General features: G+C 39.2%; 2 protein-coding genes across 2 annotated transcripts; both read right to left on the reverse strand.

Moving 5' to 3' along the window:
* Positions 1–448: 448 nt before the first annotated feature.
* Positions 449–2631, reverse strand: tmem35 (transmembrane protein 35). Its single transcript, XM_083915128.1, has 2 exons — positions 2498–2631; positions 449–1630 (listed from the first exon to the last, which is right to left on the reverse strand). Exons 1-2 carry the CDS (start codon positions 2615–2617, stop codon positions 1265–1267), a joined length of 486 nt encoding a protein of 161 aa, XP_083771254.1. The 5' UTR covers positions 2618–2631; the 3' UTR covers positions 449–1264.
* Positions 2632–3836: 1205 nt separating this feature from the next.
* arl13a (ADP-ribosylation factor-like 13A) lies at positions 3837–13441 on the reverse strand (the record flags this gene model as incomplete). The annotated part of the gene is made up of 14 exons (XM_083914937.1): positions 3837–3932; positions 4020–4185; positions 4273–4445; positions 5211–5229; positions 8624–8675; positions 8783–8899; positions 8988–9264; positions 9828–9936; positions 10022–10236; positions 10342–10447; positions 10545–10797; positions 10895–10965; positions 11672–11788; positions 13422–13441. The coding sequence occupies 14 exons, from the start codon at positions 13439–13441 to the stop codon at positions 3837–3839; spliced, it is 1791 nt and encodes a 596-aa protein (XP_083771063.1).
* Positions 13442–15445: the final 2004 nt, after the last annotated feature.

Here is a 15445-nt window from a genome sequence, read left to right on the forward strand (position 1 = left end):
ATTCAAATATATTCAATTTACTCTCATATATAGGATGAAAGGAACCTGAAAATATTCACATTTAAGAGGTTTGAATCAGACAATTATGACTTCTTTTTCTTAATTACTTAAAGCGGTAAATCAGCACAAAACTCCCAAAAAAGCACCCGTTGTTGCAAAAGCAATTATTAACTTTGTGTGAAAGACTTGCAAGGTAGCGAATAACACAAACAATAAATAGTCAGTCTCACCTCCAATTCTTTATTTTTGCATATGATTTACAGAAATATTGTGAATCTCAAAACTGACAGGATTTTCAAACGAGGTTTCCTCCCCTAAGCAGAACTGTGGAGGAGTGCTTTTGAATCTTTAGAAGTAAAACCAAACCAATCAGCAGAACCTTTAAGAGACAGTGAATACGTTTAAGACTGTGAATTACAAAAGGTAAAATTTCCACTTTTAACGGGAATAAACACATTTTTGATTCGGTTGTGTTCTGCTGTACAAGCTAGCTGCAGACACCTGAGGCAGCAAATGCTGTACTTTCCAGCTAACCATCTTCACTGTGATAACTGAACTGAAAGGAGAGAGAGGATATTCAGCTTGTTTTACTTTGGGAGAAAGGATATCATGCGCACTTCTACAAATGTACTGAGATGAATATTGTACGAGGATTTATAAATTTTTTTCTTCCCAAAAATTGCGTTCTGGTAACACTTGCACCTTAATATGATGTGGATATGTAATACTAGTCGATGTTATAAGTAATACAAAACTGCTTCAAAGGTGCTCTTTTTGGTTCATGTTCTATATTCTTGACCAAATGAAACATGCTTGAATGATTGAAGTTCCTAAATTAGCAATCTCTCCTACCTACAGTATAAAAACAAATTAGAAAAACCAGCTACAAAGATTGGTTCATGAAAAACAGCTTCCTCAAATCAACTTGTAACATAAATGATAGTCATACTCAATTAAAAACACATTTAACACAGTGTAGGACTGAAATAAATAGGGAAAAATGGTTTACTATTCAGACAACGAGCTGAGCTTATGATTTTCCACAGTTATGTAGAGGACGTATAGATCAGGAGTTCCCAGTTTCACAGTAAGAGTGCGGAGGAGTAGGTGAGAGTAATCAGTCAGCCAGCTGGATCGGACAGGAAATGGCGTGAGGGGTATTATTACTGGAAGTGACTGATTCCTTCAAATTTTTAATTACTACAATCCATAGGGGCGCACCAGGTTCCCTTCGTTGTGGCTCAGACCAAAGTTGAGGAAGACCTTAAGACTGCTTGACCTTGTTCTTTTCCTGGTCATTAATGTGCTGTTCCTCTCTGCTGTCCTCTCTCTCGGGCCGGTCGTCGCTCTGGCGGGCAATAAGCAGTCGGCAGGTGAGCAGAATACCAAAGACAAGAGCGTGGGCGTACCGTTTCAGGGGGTCTCCTACTAGCTGGTGAAAGAACAGGACAGCCAGCATGACCAGCAGCAGCAGGAAGTTGGCCACATCCTTCGGCCTGCCCGGTACGAGGGTGAGCACCACACCGCAGCCCACCTCCAGAGAGCCAATGATCTTACGAAGCAGGACTGAGCTGATACCAATCTTTTTCAGGCCTGGCAATGCCTTGGCATAGCTCTTGTATGCCCTTTTCTGAAAGGATAAAGTACAAATATCTTTTTAAATATCTCTATAATTTAATTAAGATCATACAAACGTTCATGGGTGACTTCTAATGAGGACATTTAAGGACCATGTCACAAAATGCTTTTATTTCACAACTATGGCTGCAATTACTCTTCCTGGTTCAATGAAACATATTGATCTATACGATTTTCATGAGAAAATAGCCTGTGAACATAGTAGTATGTGTATATTTTGTATGAAGCCTAAATGCATGCAACCTATCATCTTCTACACTGGACATTTCAGCATCAGCACCGGAAGAAGCATCTCAGAATTTGCTGGAATCCGCCGCCATTGCATTTTAGCTGTTGCTTTTCATATTAAACAAGAAGCATAGCAGCTACACCCTATTTATGAACTATAAAAAAGGCCAGCTATAATTTAGAGATCTGTTGATTATCATGCATAAATGTTTGCATCGTCCGGCTGAATCATAGAGTGTCAACCCCATGCATCCTATCATTCATGATTATCGATCACTGTTAACTAGCTAATGATAGATACGATGGATTGTTTTATCTATCTATAGCGATGCATGAATGTTGTTACCGAAATATTTGAAGGTTTATCTTTAAAATGCATGCTTATCTCATGTGCTAACTGTGTTACTACAAGCAAGAACGTTACAGCACTTATTAACATTTTAAATACAGGAATCTCCTCTAATGCGTCGTAGGCAGATTAAAAGAGGAAGTCAATATCGAAAGCATTCATTTTCCGTGTCTTTTACTATTTAGGTCAGCATCTCCTCACATTATTCGAGCCTGAGAGGCTGCGCGTCTGCAGCCAACACAGAACAATGGCCTTTACCCCCACCGCTTAAGACCCACTCACCATTTCACTGTATGCATCTTTGCTTAGTCTCGGGGTTAGCTTAATGGTCCCCATGAACACGAAGAATAAACCCAAAGCAAAAGAAAGGGCCACGATAGTAACTGTCCTTGGTGAGGCCATCTTCCTCCACCGCGTATGCAGCAGACGCTTTTCCAATGAATTGAATGCAAGTCGAGCGGTTTCCCGGTGAAGATGCACCGGGGGGAGGGGCTTCTTTCTGGGGGGACGACAAAGATGGCGACGCGCGGGTCCCCTCTCTGCGCTGCATCCAGGAGCTAACGAGACAAGAAAGGGACTCACAACGACAACTCAAACCCCAGCACACACTTTCATAACCACTTTAGTTATTGGTTTCATGTACTTGCCAGTGTTGGTAGGGCTGTTTCAGCTTCTATTACCACAATAAATCGTCTCTTGATTTGCTTTCTTGCAGATGCAGGTCAATACATTGAGGTTGCCAGGCAACGCAGCAGCGACTCCATGGAGTCACTGTGCTTGGCAACGAAATGGTCCCTCAAGGTTTTTTTAAGTTTAAATAAAACTTAACTTACAAGCTGTTTCTCCGTTTTCAGTTTTGCCATGTTAAAAGTTGAATATGTAGAATCTTCATTAAAAGCTATATTTGTTTTTTTAAAGAATACACATTTTGATGGGTACAGAATGAAACTATTGATTTTTCATTAAAAATACATATTTAGTCTGAATTAATATTAAACAAATGTTTTTACGGGTTTGACAACACTTTCTGTCATGTTCTGTTTACATTGTAGCAGCCAATAGCGGCTGGCATTGCGGGTTGCCAGGGTTGTCTGTTGTTTGGTGCAGCTACTGAAGGCTGGCACTGGGTGAATTGGAGTTTGCCGATCCTGCAGCTGCTTATTTTTCCCAGCAGCTGAGTGACCGAAGACGGGCAAAGACCAGAGTCAGTATAAGCCAAGCATTCACTCCATGGACTGAGATAAAGGAGTTCAACAGCATTAAAACACACGCCGAAATGGTTTTATGTGTTTCATTGGAATTGCATGGAATATGAAGTTACACAGTCTGGACTGATAATATTTATTAGTTGATATAGTTTAAGTATTTTCAATAGTAAAGGCAACAAAGGCTAGGAGGAGTAAAAAGACATAAGAGAGAAGTAATACCACACAGTAATATAATAATAATATAATAACTTTATTTGTATAGCACTTTAAAAACAGCATTTAACAAAGTGCTTTGGCATAGCTGAAATCCAAACACACACACAAATACAATACAAACAAAATAAATAATAGTATAATTATTATATAATAACTTTATAATATAAATATATATATAAATGATAAACGTGCAAAATCTATTCAAAAGTTAGCAGACATCTCAGGTCCATGCTGAGCATCTTAATTCTCCTGTGCAGCTTGTCCATAGAAGATGTCAGGGTGTCATACAAAGCCTGGACACAGTGAAGTGAAACATGTTGGTCTCAAACCAGGACAGAAACTACAACAAATGGGTGTAGACATGAAGGAGATGCTCCTACCTGAGCTTTCTCTGTCTCTTTGCTGCAGACGTCTCTCGGGCTCTTGATCTTGGCCTTCAGCTGCTGCGTCTCTCTGGAGATCTCTTGGATTCTGTCAGCCATCTCCTCCTGTGCTGGATTTGGTTTCATTCCCTGGAACCGTTCAACGGGCATGAAAATCACTCTCCTTTGGGCAAATTGAAGTGTTGTTTTTTTAACATACACATGCATATATAATGTATCTATCTACGGTGTAAATTATGCAATGACATACCCCAGCACGTCTTGAACATGCTGCTCCTTCATCTCTCTCTTCTGCATGCAGATGTTCAGTTTGGACTCTTTGGCCAGCTTCATGCCCAGAGCTCGCTTCAACTGGCCTGCCTCGATGCAAATGTTCTTCAGATCCTTCTGCTTCTTCTCATATTGAGCCGTCAGCTCCTGGTGCTGCACATAGAAAAATTAGGGCTGTTCCAAAACGTTCCACGCTTCAGTCATACCGAATTTCTGCACAGGTGCAGATAAAGATGGATCTGCACTAATATTATAAGTAGTATACTATTTGTTGAATTAGATTCCAGGGGTGGCTGTGAAGGATTGATTCCTGGAGGTGGAGCCATCACGCCCAGATCGCCCCCTAGTGGATGCCTGCAGTATAGGTCTGACTACTCAAGGCGCTTTCACACTACTTGCCACATTCACACATTCACACTGATGGCAGTGGACATCTACATTACATCTAATCTAGCCAATCATACCAATCCTATCAATTTGGGGTTCAATGTCTTGCCCAAGAACACTTCGTAACGTGGACCGGAGGATCCAGGGATCGAACCGCCCATCCCTCAAATGGAGGAACCAGCTCTACATCTTATCCACAGCCACCCCTATGTAATTATCTTTCATTCTGTGATGGTTGGTACATACATATTGTGTTATTACCTGGAATGAAAACAAGAAAACTCACACGCGCACGTAGACGCTCATGATAGCAGTTGTCTACTCATGATAAACTGGATTCTGAATGTTTTCCAGAAGTGGAACCTGTGGGGGAAAGAAAACCAAGTGTTTCAATGAAGGAATGATAACGACATCATGATGCTAAACAAAAAGAATTACATGAGACTGCTCACTAAGTATCTAAGTGAAGTCAGGAGTTCCTTCATAAACTGGTGAGAAGGCTTAATATCACCTGTCAAACGCAGTACTTACCATGGAGTGACACTCGGGTCTGAAATGAAACAAGAGATGCAAGACTCATGTACAACCTTTGGATGACCTCTGGCTGTACAAGAGAAGAAGAGAGCGCAACGTTAACGATTTGTTGTTTTTCTGGCCACCTAACGGCATCTACAGTACAGGCAGTATGTCGTCTGGTTCAGTTCTTGGTCTAGCCGACTGGAGTACGGCCTGCTGAAGTCTAGCTGACTGAAGTCTAACTGACTGGAGTCTAGCTGACTGGCTGGAGCCAATCCCAGCTGACATCGGGCGTGAGGCGGGGTACACCCTGGACAAGACGCCAGTCTATCCCGGGGCACAAAGAGACAAACAGAGACAGACAACCATTCACATTCATATTCACAACTACGGGCAATTTAGAGTAATGAATTAACCTAACACATGCATGTCTCTGGGAGGGAGCCGGAGAACCCAGGAAGGATAAATAGATTATAAAAATAGTTTCAAATTGAAGACTGTCTGATCGATTAATAGTTGCTGTTCTGTCAAAGTTAGTAAAATCCAGTGGTTATCTTTCTTTTGTCTTTACTTTTCAGTGCAAAACTTTCCTCATTGGGTTTTACCTGTTGAGCTGTTGGGAGGACTTATAGTATCAACAATCAATGTACATACAGGCATGTGAGCACTGTATTACAGTATTTTTAGATTTGGCTCAGTTTTCACAACAATTTCAATAAATGTGAACGGCACAACACAAAATGCTGCTCTTACTTCCAGAGTGCAAAACAAAATCACAGGCTAGGTGTTCAGAACACAGACAGTAAATGAAGCAGTTGTGAAACCAAGAAATGATTTATGAGTATTATATGAGTTTAAAGCTGCACAATGAGAACTTTAATCTCTGAATGAATGCATTATTATTAAGACATCAATACAGCTACAAACCTTCTCTTTCCTCTTTTCAACTGATCCTGTTAATGACCTTTGCATACTTTGTTAAGATAATTAGTTATTGCTTGGCAGTAATGGTCATTTCTAAACGAATGTAACTTCAGAAATGCGACTACAATGTTGTGATGCTCTTACAAAACAGATTCAACACGACTGGAACTAGCTCCTAAGCTCTGTCTTTCGCTTCATTAGTTATAATTTAGCAATAGTTGTCAAGTCCATTCTGTTGTCATTATGAGGTTATTTATAAATACTTATTTGTGTTGTCCACAGACATTAACAGCAGTGAAGGGACGTGAACGCACCCGTGGAGCTGGAGTCAGGTCGGTCTTGGGGAAGTGTTTTGCCTCTTGACCAGTGAGAACTTCTGTCCGGAAAATAAAAGTCACTATCGCATCTGAAGAATACACAGGGAAAGTGTTTTCAGTCATTATCGCAATGTTAGTGCCAATGACAAACAGAAAACACAGAGAAACGAATTCAATTTCACAGACGACACAAAATTGGCGCCTTAAAAACCACTTCCTTGTTTATTTCTCAACGGCGCATCTGATTGGTCAGTTTCTTCTTCTTCTTCTTCTTTTTTTTCTTCTTCTTCTTCTGAGTTTTAATGGCGGTCGGCAAACAAGCTTATGCGCATTACTGCCACCTATCGTACAGGAGTATAGAGCATTGCGTTTTAAGCATAGCCTGTATAATAGAGCTCTACAGTATAATAATAATAATAATATTAATAATAATACAAATCATACATATACATATATTTACATATATATACATATATACATATACATATATATACACATATATACACATACATATATATATATATATACAGATATATATACATATATACACATATATATAGACACACATGTATACATATATATGTATATATATATATATATATATATATATATGCAATCCTAATATTTTCCTCTGTGCCTCTGTGTACATTTAAAACATTTACAAATGTTGAATATATTGTTCCTGTTATTCTTATATATGTGACTCTTCTCTTTTCACAGGAGCAGTTCATAAAAGGCAATATTGCTGTGTCAGTTTAAAATCATGTTCAATTCAACACTCATGCTGATATTACTTTGCCAGCCCACATGGCATCAGGTTCAGAAGCAAAGAATCAAGGTCCTTTCTCATTTTACATTCCTTTGTGTTTGTTCTTGTCAACTTCATGCATTTTAAAAGGCTGCACTCCAACAGCAGACCTTTGTTTCACATATCAATCCTTGATGCAACTGGGCCTCATGCTCTTTCATCATGTTGCAGAGAAATCCACTGTTTCTTTGTTGCTGCTTTCTCCATGTCCAGGTTTTCCATGAATCCATTTTAGTAGCAAAAGTTTTGTACCTTTGTAGTGACATCACTGGTGACTGACTGCAGACCAGAATCTTACAATGCTTGAGTCCATGAGGTGACAAATAGTATTATGTCCAGAACTGAGTTGAGTTTGTAAAAATGGTCTTATGGTTTATTTGATTAACAAAAAATAAAATAAAACTGACTATTGATACTCAAACAAAGGAGCAGGATGTGGGCTTAGCCATGGTAGAAAACGTTTTGCTGTGTAATCAGCCACACCTGACGCAGGCCCTGTAGAGGGCGTCATAAACAAACATTGCGCACAAATAAAATTAAACACAATATGGCTCCTACATTATACTTTATATTTCCCTCTGTTTAAATTAAATATTATTTTCATATTTATTCTATTTATTGTAAATAAAGACTTTCTGCATATATATGAAATTAATTGTGGATTGCAGAAGATGGTCAAGACGACTGAAAGTCTGCCATGGAGGAATCTGTTGTGGTTAAGTATTTGGGGCTCAGTTATGAAAGAATAATTATAAAATGAAAAAAAAAGGTAAAATAAATATTGTACAATCAAATAAAACAAGCATGTTCTTCGTGCATTGTCTGTGTTAGATTTTCAAATCTAAACAACTTGTAGCAAAAATATAGAATTGACTAATTAACTGCTGCTGTTGTGATGTAAACACAATAGATACGCCATGCAAGTAGTGACAAAATGTTTATTATTTGTATCAACAATGTCCCATCCTCACACATAAACAGCGTTCTGTTCATTTCTGGACAGTATTCAAACCCTATTAAAAAAAACAGTTCAAAAATCATGTGTCCCTTATTATCAAAACTGCACAAATGTATACAAACAAAAGCTTCTTTAACATTTTGGCCAGGTACACAATTTCATATTTAACTGTTTCAAAACGTATACATTTATCTGTGAGTTTATTTGATTTGATATTATATTAATGTTACATGATGCTGCAGACCTGCCCTTCACTACACATTGGATTTGGCAGTTTCACTCCAAAGGTTCAGGGATCAGGTCTGAAGTCAAAAAGAAAAAGATAAAGTGTTAATCTGTGTGTCTTTGCGGTGACGTGGTGTGACCGCATCGTCCTGCCGGGGACCTCGTCCTCACACTCAGGTGGTAGATCCCCTCTCACAGTCCCTGATCCTGACGTTCCTTCAGAGCCAGTATTGCTTTTCGGTAAAGATCTATCAGGAGACATCAGGGTTCATCTTTTTAACAGCTGTGATTTCATTTCAGAGTCCAAAGGGTTATTGCATTTCATTTGGAGATGGAAGAGGTGGATGAGGCTCACCAAAGGTCGCGGACAGGTCCACAGGTTGAGCGTAAGCTGCAGACATCTCCTCAGTGTTGATCTTGTTCTTCCTTTTTACTTTGACAACCTTCTTCTTTCTCTTCTTTTCCCCTTTAACTAGACATAACATAAGATAAATGTTAGATTTCCATATTTTTAAGAAGTAATAACCAAAAAGTACAAGTGACTGATAACTATGACAAACCTTTGAGCGGCTTCTCATCGTTGTCGGGTGACTCCAGCACGTGCAGAGTCTCCTCTTTCACCTTTGTTTTGCGTTTGGTTTTGCCTTTTTTCGGGGGGATCAGGGCACTGCTGGCTTTCTCTCTGTGACCCGAGTTTTCTTGCTCTCCTTCGTTACCGTCCCCCTCCTCTTCCTCCTCCTGTCCGTTTGCTTCTTCTTGATCTTTTTCATCTTCCTTGACCTTAACCGGCTTCTTCTTCTTCTTCTTTGTCGTCAGCTTCTTTTTCAGGGTGGTTTCCTGTAAACAAAAGACAAAAGACTTTATTTATTTATCTATCGTAACATTCATCTTTATTTATTTATTTGTATTATTATTGTTTTTATATTTGTACGTATGACACTGTTTGAAAGGACTTCACAATAACAAAAAACAAAATGTTGGTTAATCTGCCATGTTTTTAAGAAAAAAATGCCCAAATTAGTTGGTTCCAGCTTCTTAAAGTGAGTTTTTTGAGTCCTCTATGATTGTAAACTGAAAATATTTGGCTTCTAGACGGTTGGTCGCACAGAACAAGACATTTAAAGTGTTAATTCATCTATATTTTATCTTAGTTAATGGACTGTAATGTGTTTCTAATATTATTTACCTTAATATTTGTAAAAACATTTGGCAAAACATGAGAAACACTTCTCAATATAATGCACCAAACTACATCCTCAATAATAGACATAGTTAAACTAATACCACTTTGATGTTGTCAATCACAACTGAACATTAGGTATAATTTATGGTTGAACTGTTGATTGCATTAGATTTTACAGGTGTACCTAATAAAGTGGCCACTAAGCTATCTTCCTGACCTTTTGCAGCATGTTTCGAATGGGCTGCAGCTTTCCTTCACCCTTTGTCTTCTTCTCCTTTTCTTTTGTCCTGTGAACCTGGCGGAGATCTGACTTGCTGGATCGCATTCTGAGGTGAGAAAACTTTAAAGATAAAAACTCAGATACCATGCTTTATGTTTACGTTAAGCTGTGTCATATTTATAATGTTGCACCTCTCGTGCCGTTCCCCCTTGGTTTTTCTGCGACCTTTCTCCGTTTTCCAGGTCTTTTCCCCTGCTTTTGGTTCCAGAGGCCTCTTGCTGTCCTGGGCTACACGAGTACACAGCTCTGGGTAATCCAGATAAACAGCACGCAGCAACCAGCGAAGACCTCGTAGTGTCTTTCTGTCCGACCAGCGTCGCAGATCCATTAAGGCTGAACAAGGCTCCTGAGAGATAAAGGAAAATAGGTTTCTCTGTCATCCGTAATCTGTCACAACACCTGCAAGAGATTTATGTTTGTTCAGTTTACACGAGTGCGTTTTAACACGTACAATATGGCACATAGAGCGGCTCTGGTTGACCAGCTTCTCCAGTGAAAGACTCTCAATCAGCTCACTTCCCAGCAAAGCGTTCATTTTGTCCTGTTTGTTAGCCAACCTGAGAAGAAAAGGTTCCAGCACATTATAGCTTCAAGGTTTATCCAGTGATCATCAGTCACAATGCTAGATCTCATATGAAGTTGGTGTATAATTACACTAAAATGGGTTTTCCTGCCACTCTCGGTTGCTTGAGCAGGTCAGCCAGAACCTCCTTGACCTCTTTTATCCTCTGCCTGTCGCTGGAGTCCACCACAAAGATGATCCCATGGGCCTCTCCACAGAGCTCCCTCCAGGCTCCTCTCGCCTCTGCTGATCCTCCCACATCCAACAAGGTGACCAGGTAGTTCTCTACTCTCAGCTCATTTTGGACACAGCCGTTCGTGGGTCCTGCTTCCACACCATGGGGGACTGAAAGGGACAGGGGGTAAAACACGGGTAGATTAGTAGTTGTATTTCTGCTTCAGGCACTTTTAGTTAAATCAGATCAGAGTCACTGTTGAAGTACCTCTTAACATCCCTCTGATGGAGGATGTTTTTCCTGCTTTGTCAAGACCAACCACCAGAATGCTCACTTTCCTGCAAACGAGTATGCATCAATTAACTGTGCATGACATACAAATCCATACTGTACAAAAATACCAACTGAAAAAGAAAGATTTAATTGTGCCTCTTTTCTTTTTTTCCATAATGCTCACTTAATGTTCAGAAGTGTTAAGACCAGTTTCTGTGAGCAGGAAATGTCTGCATTAGGGCTGCAGCTGGGGATTATTTTAATTATAAATTACTTTCTTGATTATTTAATCAATCATTTTGTCAATATAATGTCAGAAAATAGTCAAAAATGCCCTGTGAGTCCAAGGGGACATCTATAAACGATATGTCTTAACGACCAACAGTCCAAAAATCCTAAATTTATTCAATTTTTTATTGTGTATGAGAAAGAAAAGCATCAAGTGATCACATTAAGAAGCATGAAACCAGCAGATGTTTGGAGTTTAGCTTCCAAAAATTACTATTGACTATTCAATTATCCAAAATTGTCAAATTGTGGTTTGTTAATAAATGAATCGACTAATCATTATAACTGTAGTCTACATCCATCAACACTAGGATTTTATTTGGTCAAATAAAATAAATCTATCAGGTTTCTCTTTGTGGTTAAAAAGTTTAAACCTGTGATTTTTATTGTTTGGAAGATAGGAGTTTTTGTCAAATGCATCACTGATCCAACTTAGTCATTGCACTCTGTCATCATCGTTTTAAGTAATATGTAACTCAGTACCTGATTGGCTCCTGTATTTTGGAGACCCAGGTGCAGCAGTTGCTCATCAGGTTGAACATGTTTACTTGAGGTGAGCAAGGTGAGCCCAGCGGCCACCATCTTCTCTGGAACTGGTACCTGCAAACAGATGGTCGACCTTAATATGACTCACACACACACACACACACACACACACACACACACACACACGTACGTATACACAGATAGGGGTGGGTTGGTTGAGTCACTGGTGGTTGTGACCAACACACAGATGCTTTGTGTCTCCTGTGGTTTAGGACACTTTCACAGACGGTCAGCTGTCCATGTGACTGCCAAACGTCTCTCTCTACCTCTCCAGTATTTAATATAGCTGTATTAGCATTCCTAGCTCACTGTAATACACTGTACTCACTGTAATCTTTAAGTTTCTCAGGTTAATAAGTAATCAGAACAAAAACGTGTTTCTCTGCAGACAATCACACAACAAGTATCTCAAGTTGATCACACCTGTGGCCAATAAAAGCTTTCCGCCCTGTGTGGGGAACTGTGAGTGGTCCTCTTAAGTCTAGTAATACACACACAGCAGGTGTGTCTGAAGTAGTCAGACCATGTGCTAAAAAAACACTGGCAAGTCTGTCAGTCCTTTGTCCAGTGCATCTGTTGAGGCTCCATAATCTGCTTTAGAACAGCCTGTTTTCACAGTGTTAACGAGCTGACCCATATTTGTTTTGGATAAGACACTGAGGCCATCTACATTCCTGTAAAGTACAAGTGGGTATCTTGGTGCTTGTAGCGTTTTCCACAGGTAACTGAGATCGCAGCATAGACATTCAGAGCAAGTTTGTATTAAAGTGTCAATACAAAGACACCAAACATCCACAGAACTGAACGTGCAGGTTGTGGACTGTGAATGTAAAGTATTTATGTGTTTTCATTTCTTTCATTTATGTTCAAACATGTGTGTTTGCAGTAGTTAACATCATTTTAAGATGAATCATTTGAGTTATTTTGTTTATTTTGACGTATACTGGAATAATACTGGCCACTGAGATGTTTTTGCGTGAAGGTTTCATTTTGCAAAAACAGATTTGATTAATTTTTTTAATCCTTTTTAATTTGTGCAGTCCTTGAATTATCAATAAAACTTGTGTTGGGTTGTTTTGATAAGATTTCTAAACATCTAGTTTCCTAATTCGTGTTTCGTTTTTTTTAATTGCCCTTAAGGTGAAATCAATCAAACTGGTGTTGGTTCATTTAAAGGGCGTTTTTTTTTTAATCTGTTCTTGCAAAATTACTCTTCGTTTGGATCGGTCTCTACTTTTTTGATCTATTGATGTTAATATATATGTTGATTTAAGTGATATCGGAAAACATATATTAAATCAGAAACTGGAATGTTAAGCTCAAAGAATATGCATGTAAATGCAATAAAGAGCCCAAAAAGCTGTAATAACAGCCATTAAAACGTGTTGATATCATCAGTTAATCTACAGATTAGATTACTTCGTGTTTATCATTTATAGAAATACTCTATTTTTCTTAATATATATATAATAACTTCTATCTTCTATCCATCTAAACAGTTTAGATTCACACAGACAATGAGGGAACGGCACCCATGGGTGGAAAAATGCAGTGAATCATTGGATTAAATACATCTTTTCAAACCCAGTGAACACTAAACTACTAGTTTCTGACACCACTGACTGACTGAATCACACATGACAGGTGCAGAAGTTTGAGAAGATGGAGAAAAGTAAAGAATACTCACAGAAGCAAGTCTATGTCCATGCATTTGTTTGGGTGCTCGTCTCTACTAACATCTTGTTCCCTCCAGGTACAAAACTAATCAGGCTCATGGTAAGCCTTTAGTCACCCCATGTGGGACGCACAACCTGGGAAATGTTGTGTTGGTATTTCAACCAATCCAAGTGTCCTCTGAGCGCATCACTAATCTTATTGGATGGCGTGGTTCTTCTTTAGTAAGACCAAACGAAGGTGCATATATCCGTCCAGGACAACAAAATGTGTCCTGTGGTGTGATCTGTGACGTGCTGTACGGGAATCTGTGGAAGTGGGAGTATGTTGGACAGATTTAGGCAGCATGACTTACACCACTGGGAGATAATGACATCATCTCACTATAATGTGTACATGACACACGTTTACAGGTGTAATAGAGTCAGAGCTGTTTTTCTTGGTACATTTTGATCAGATCCAGACAGGCTATGGATCCGGCGTGGGGGGTTATTTCACAAATAATGTAAATAATGTGGCGAACAACTAATATGTCACCGTGTTTTCACTCATATTTATTGGTGGATGTGTACTGTACTATTATGTGCACATGTATTATGTTGTGAACATGAATTTAAATTTAAATTATGTCATTTTATGTTTTAACATCTCGCCAGATGAAATTAAGGCTTTCAGGCTAACTAATTTAAAATAGTTTTAATGTCAATGAGAAATGCTTCTGTGTCATAAACTCAAGATATCAATAAAATGTTATTTACGGTTGATAAGAAAAGGGATAAACAAGATTATATTTTAGATCAAAATGAATTTGACAAGGAAAATCAACAGCAGTTCTACAACATTTACAGTGGATCAACACGTTACATAATGGTGTTAATACATCAATTAAGCCAACCCACTCTGTAATGCAGCATAAGCCACTAGATGGCCTCACATTCACAGGATCTATTTTCACTGCCACAGGCTGCTGTGCACCTTAAAGTCTCTGTAAATAATATAATGGCTCTATTTTCACGTCTCTGACATCCTAAGATGAATTGCTTCAGCTGCACACAGCTGAACATACATATCTTTGATTTTCAGCCTCTTTAAACACCCATCCTCTGCACTGATTATTTCATATCTTAATATTTACATAGGAAAGGTAAAGAAGCAGGGCTTTTGCAGATATAATAACATTATAAATGTTGAGTGGCAGCTTTTAGAGTCCTGGAGCAATGGTTTGTGTGCAGGCCTTATCTCATTATGTCATTAAACCAACATCCAATCAGGCCCTGCCCTCCTCTGCTGAGTAGACTCATCCCAGACTGACCACAGCCCTGCATCAGCTGACACCGACATACATACACACACACACACACACACACACTCACTCAACCCCCCCACGTGTGTAAGCACACACAGCAAAAACAGCAGCAGCTGAGGACCACACCCCATCTGCTCCTGTTCTCCACATTGCAAACATGTTTCAAAGACCTCCGGCTGCTAAAATTGTAGTATGGATTAAAGTTGGACGACTACACAACTTCTGCTGTAAAACATTAACATTAAAGGAATAGTTCAAAATCTTGGGAGATATGCTCAGTGGTTTTCTTTCCTACAGATAGATAAGAAGGGACACGAGAGGAGACAGTTGGCTGAACACTGAGGGAAACAGCTCAGGTTCTGTCCAAAGGTAACAAAAATCAAAACTTCAATAATCAACAGGTTAAACATGGTTTGTTTCCTCTGTACAAAATATTTCCAGTGCTAATATAGTGATTAAGGAGTTTGGATGGATCTTTAAAAAACATTGCTGAGAGAAAACTGATCCTGAATCAGCAGCTAGGAACAACCTGACCAGTTCTTCACTTGATGGGGTCATCCCTATGTTCCCCAGAGGCATAGGCCTGTGATTTAATTCAGCATTTTGTTAGGGTTAGGGGTCAGGGGTTACCGTTACGGTGAAGGCCAGGGCCAGGGGTTAGTGTTAGGGTCTACATAAGCCCATTTTCTGTGGAATCCGGCACTGATTGTGGAAAAAATAACAGACCCTTT

The sequence above is a fragment of the Echiichthys vipera genome (genome assembly GCF_963691815.1).
Source record: "Echiichthys vipera genome assembly, chromosome: 6".
In the NCBI taxonomy this organism is placed as follows: Eukaryota; Metazoa; Chordata; class Actinopteri; order Perciformes; family Trachinidae; genus Echiichthys; species Echiichthys vipera.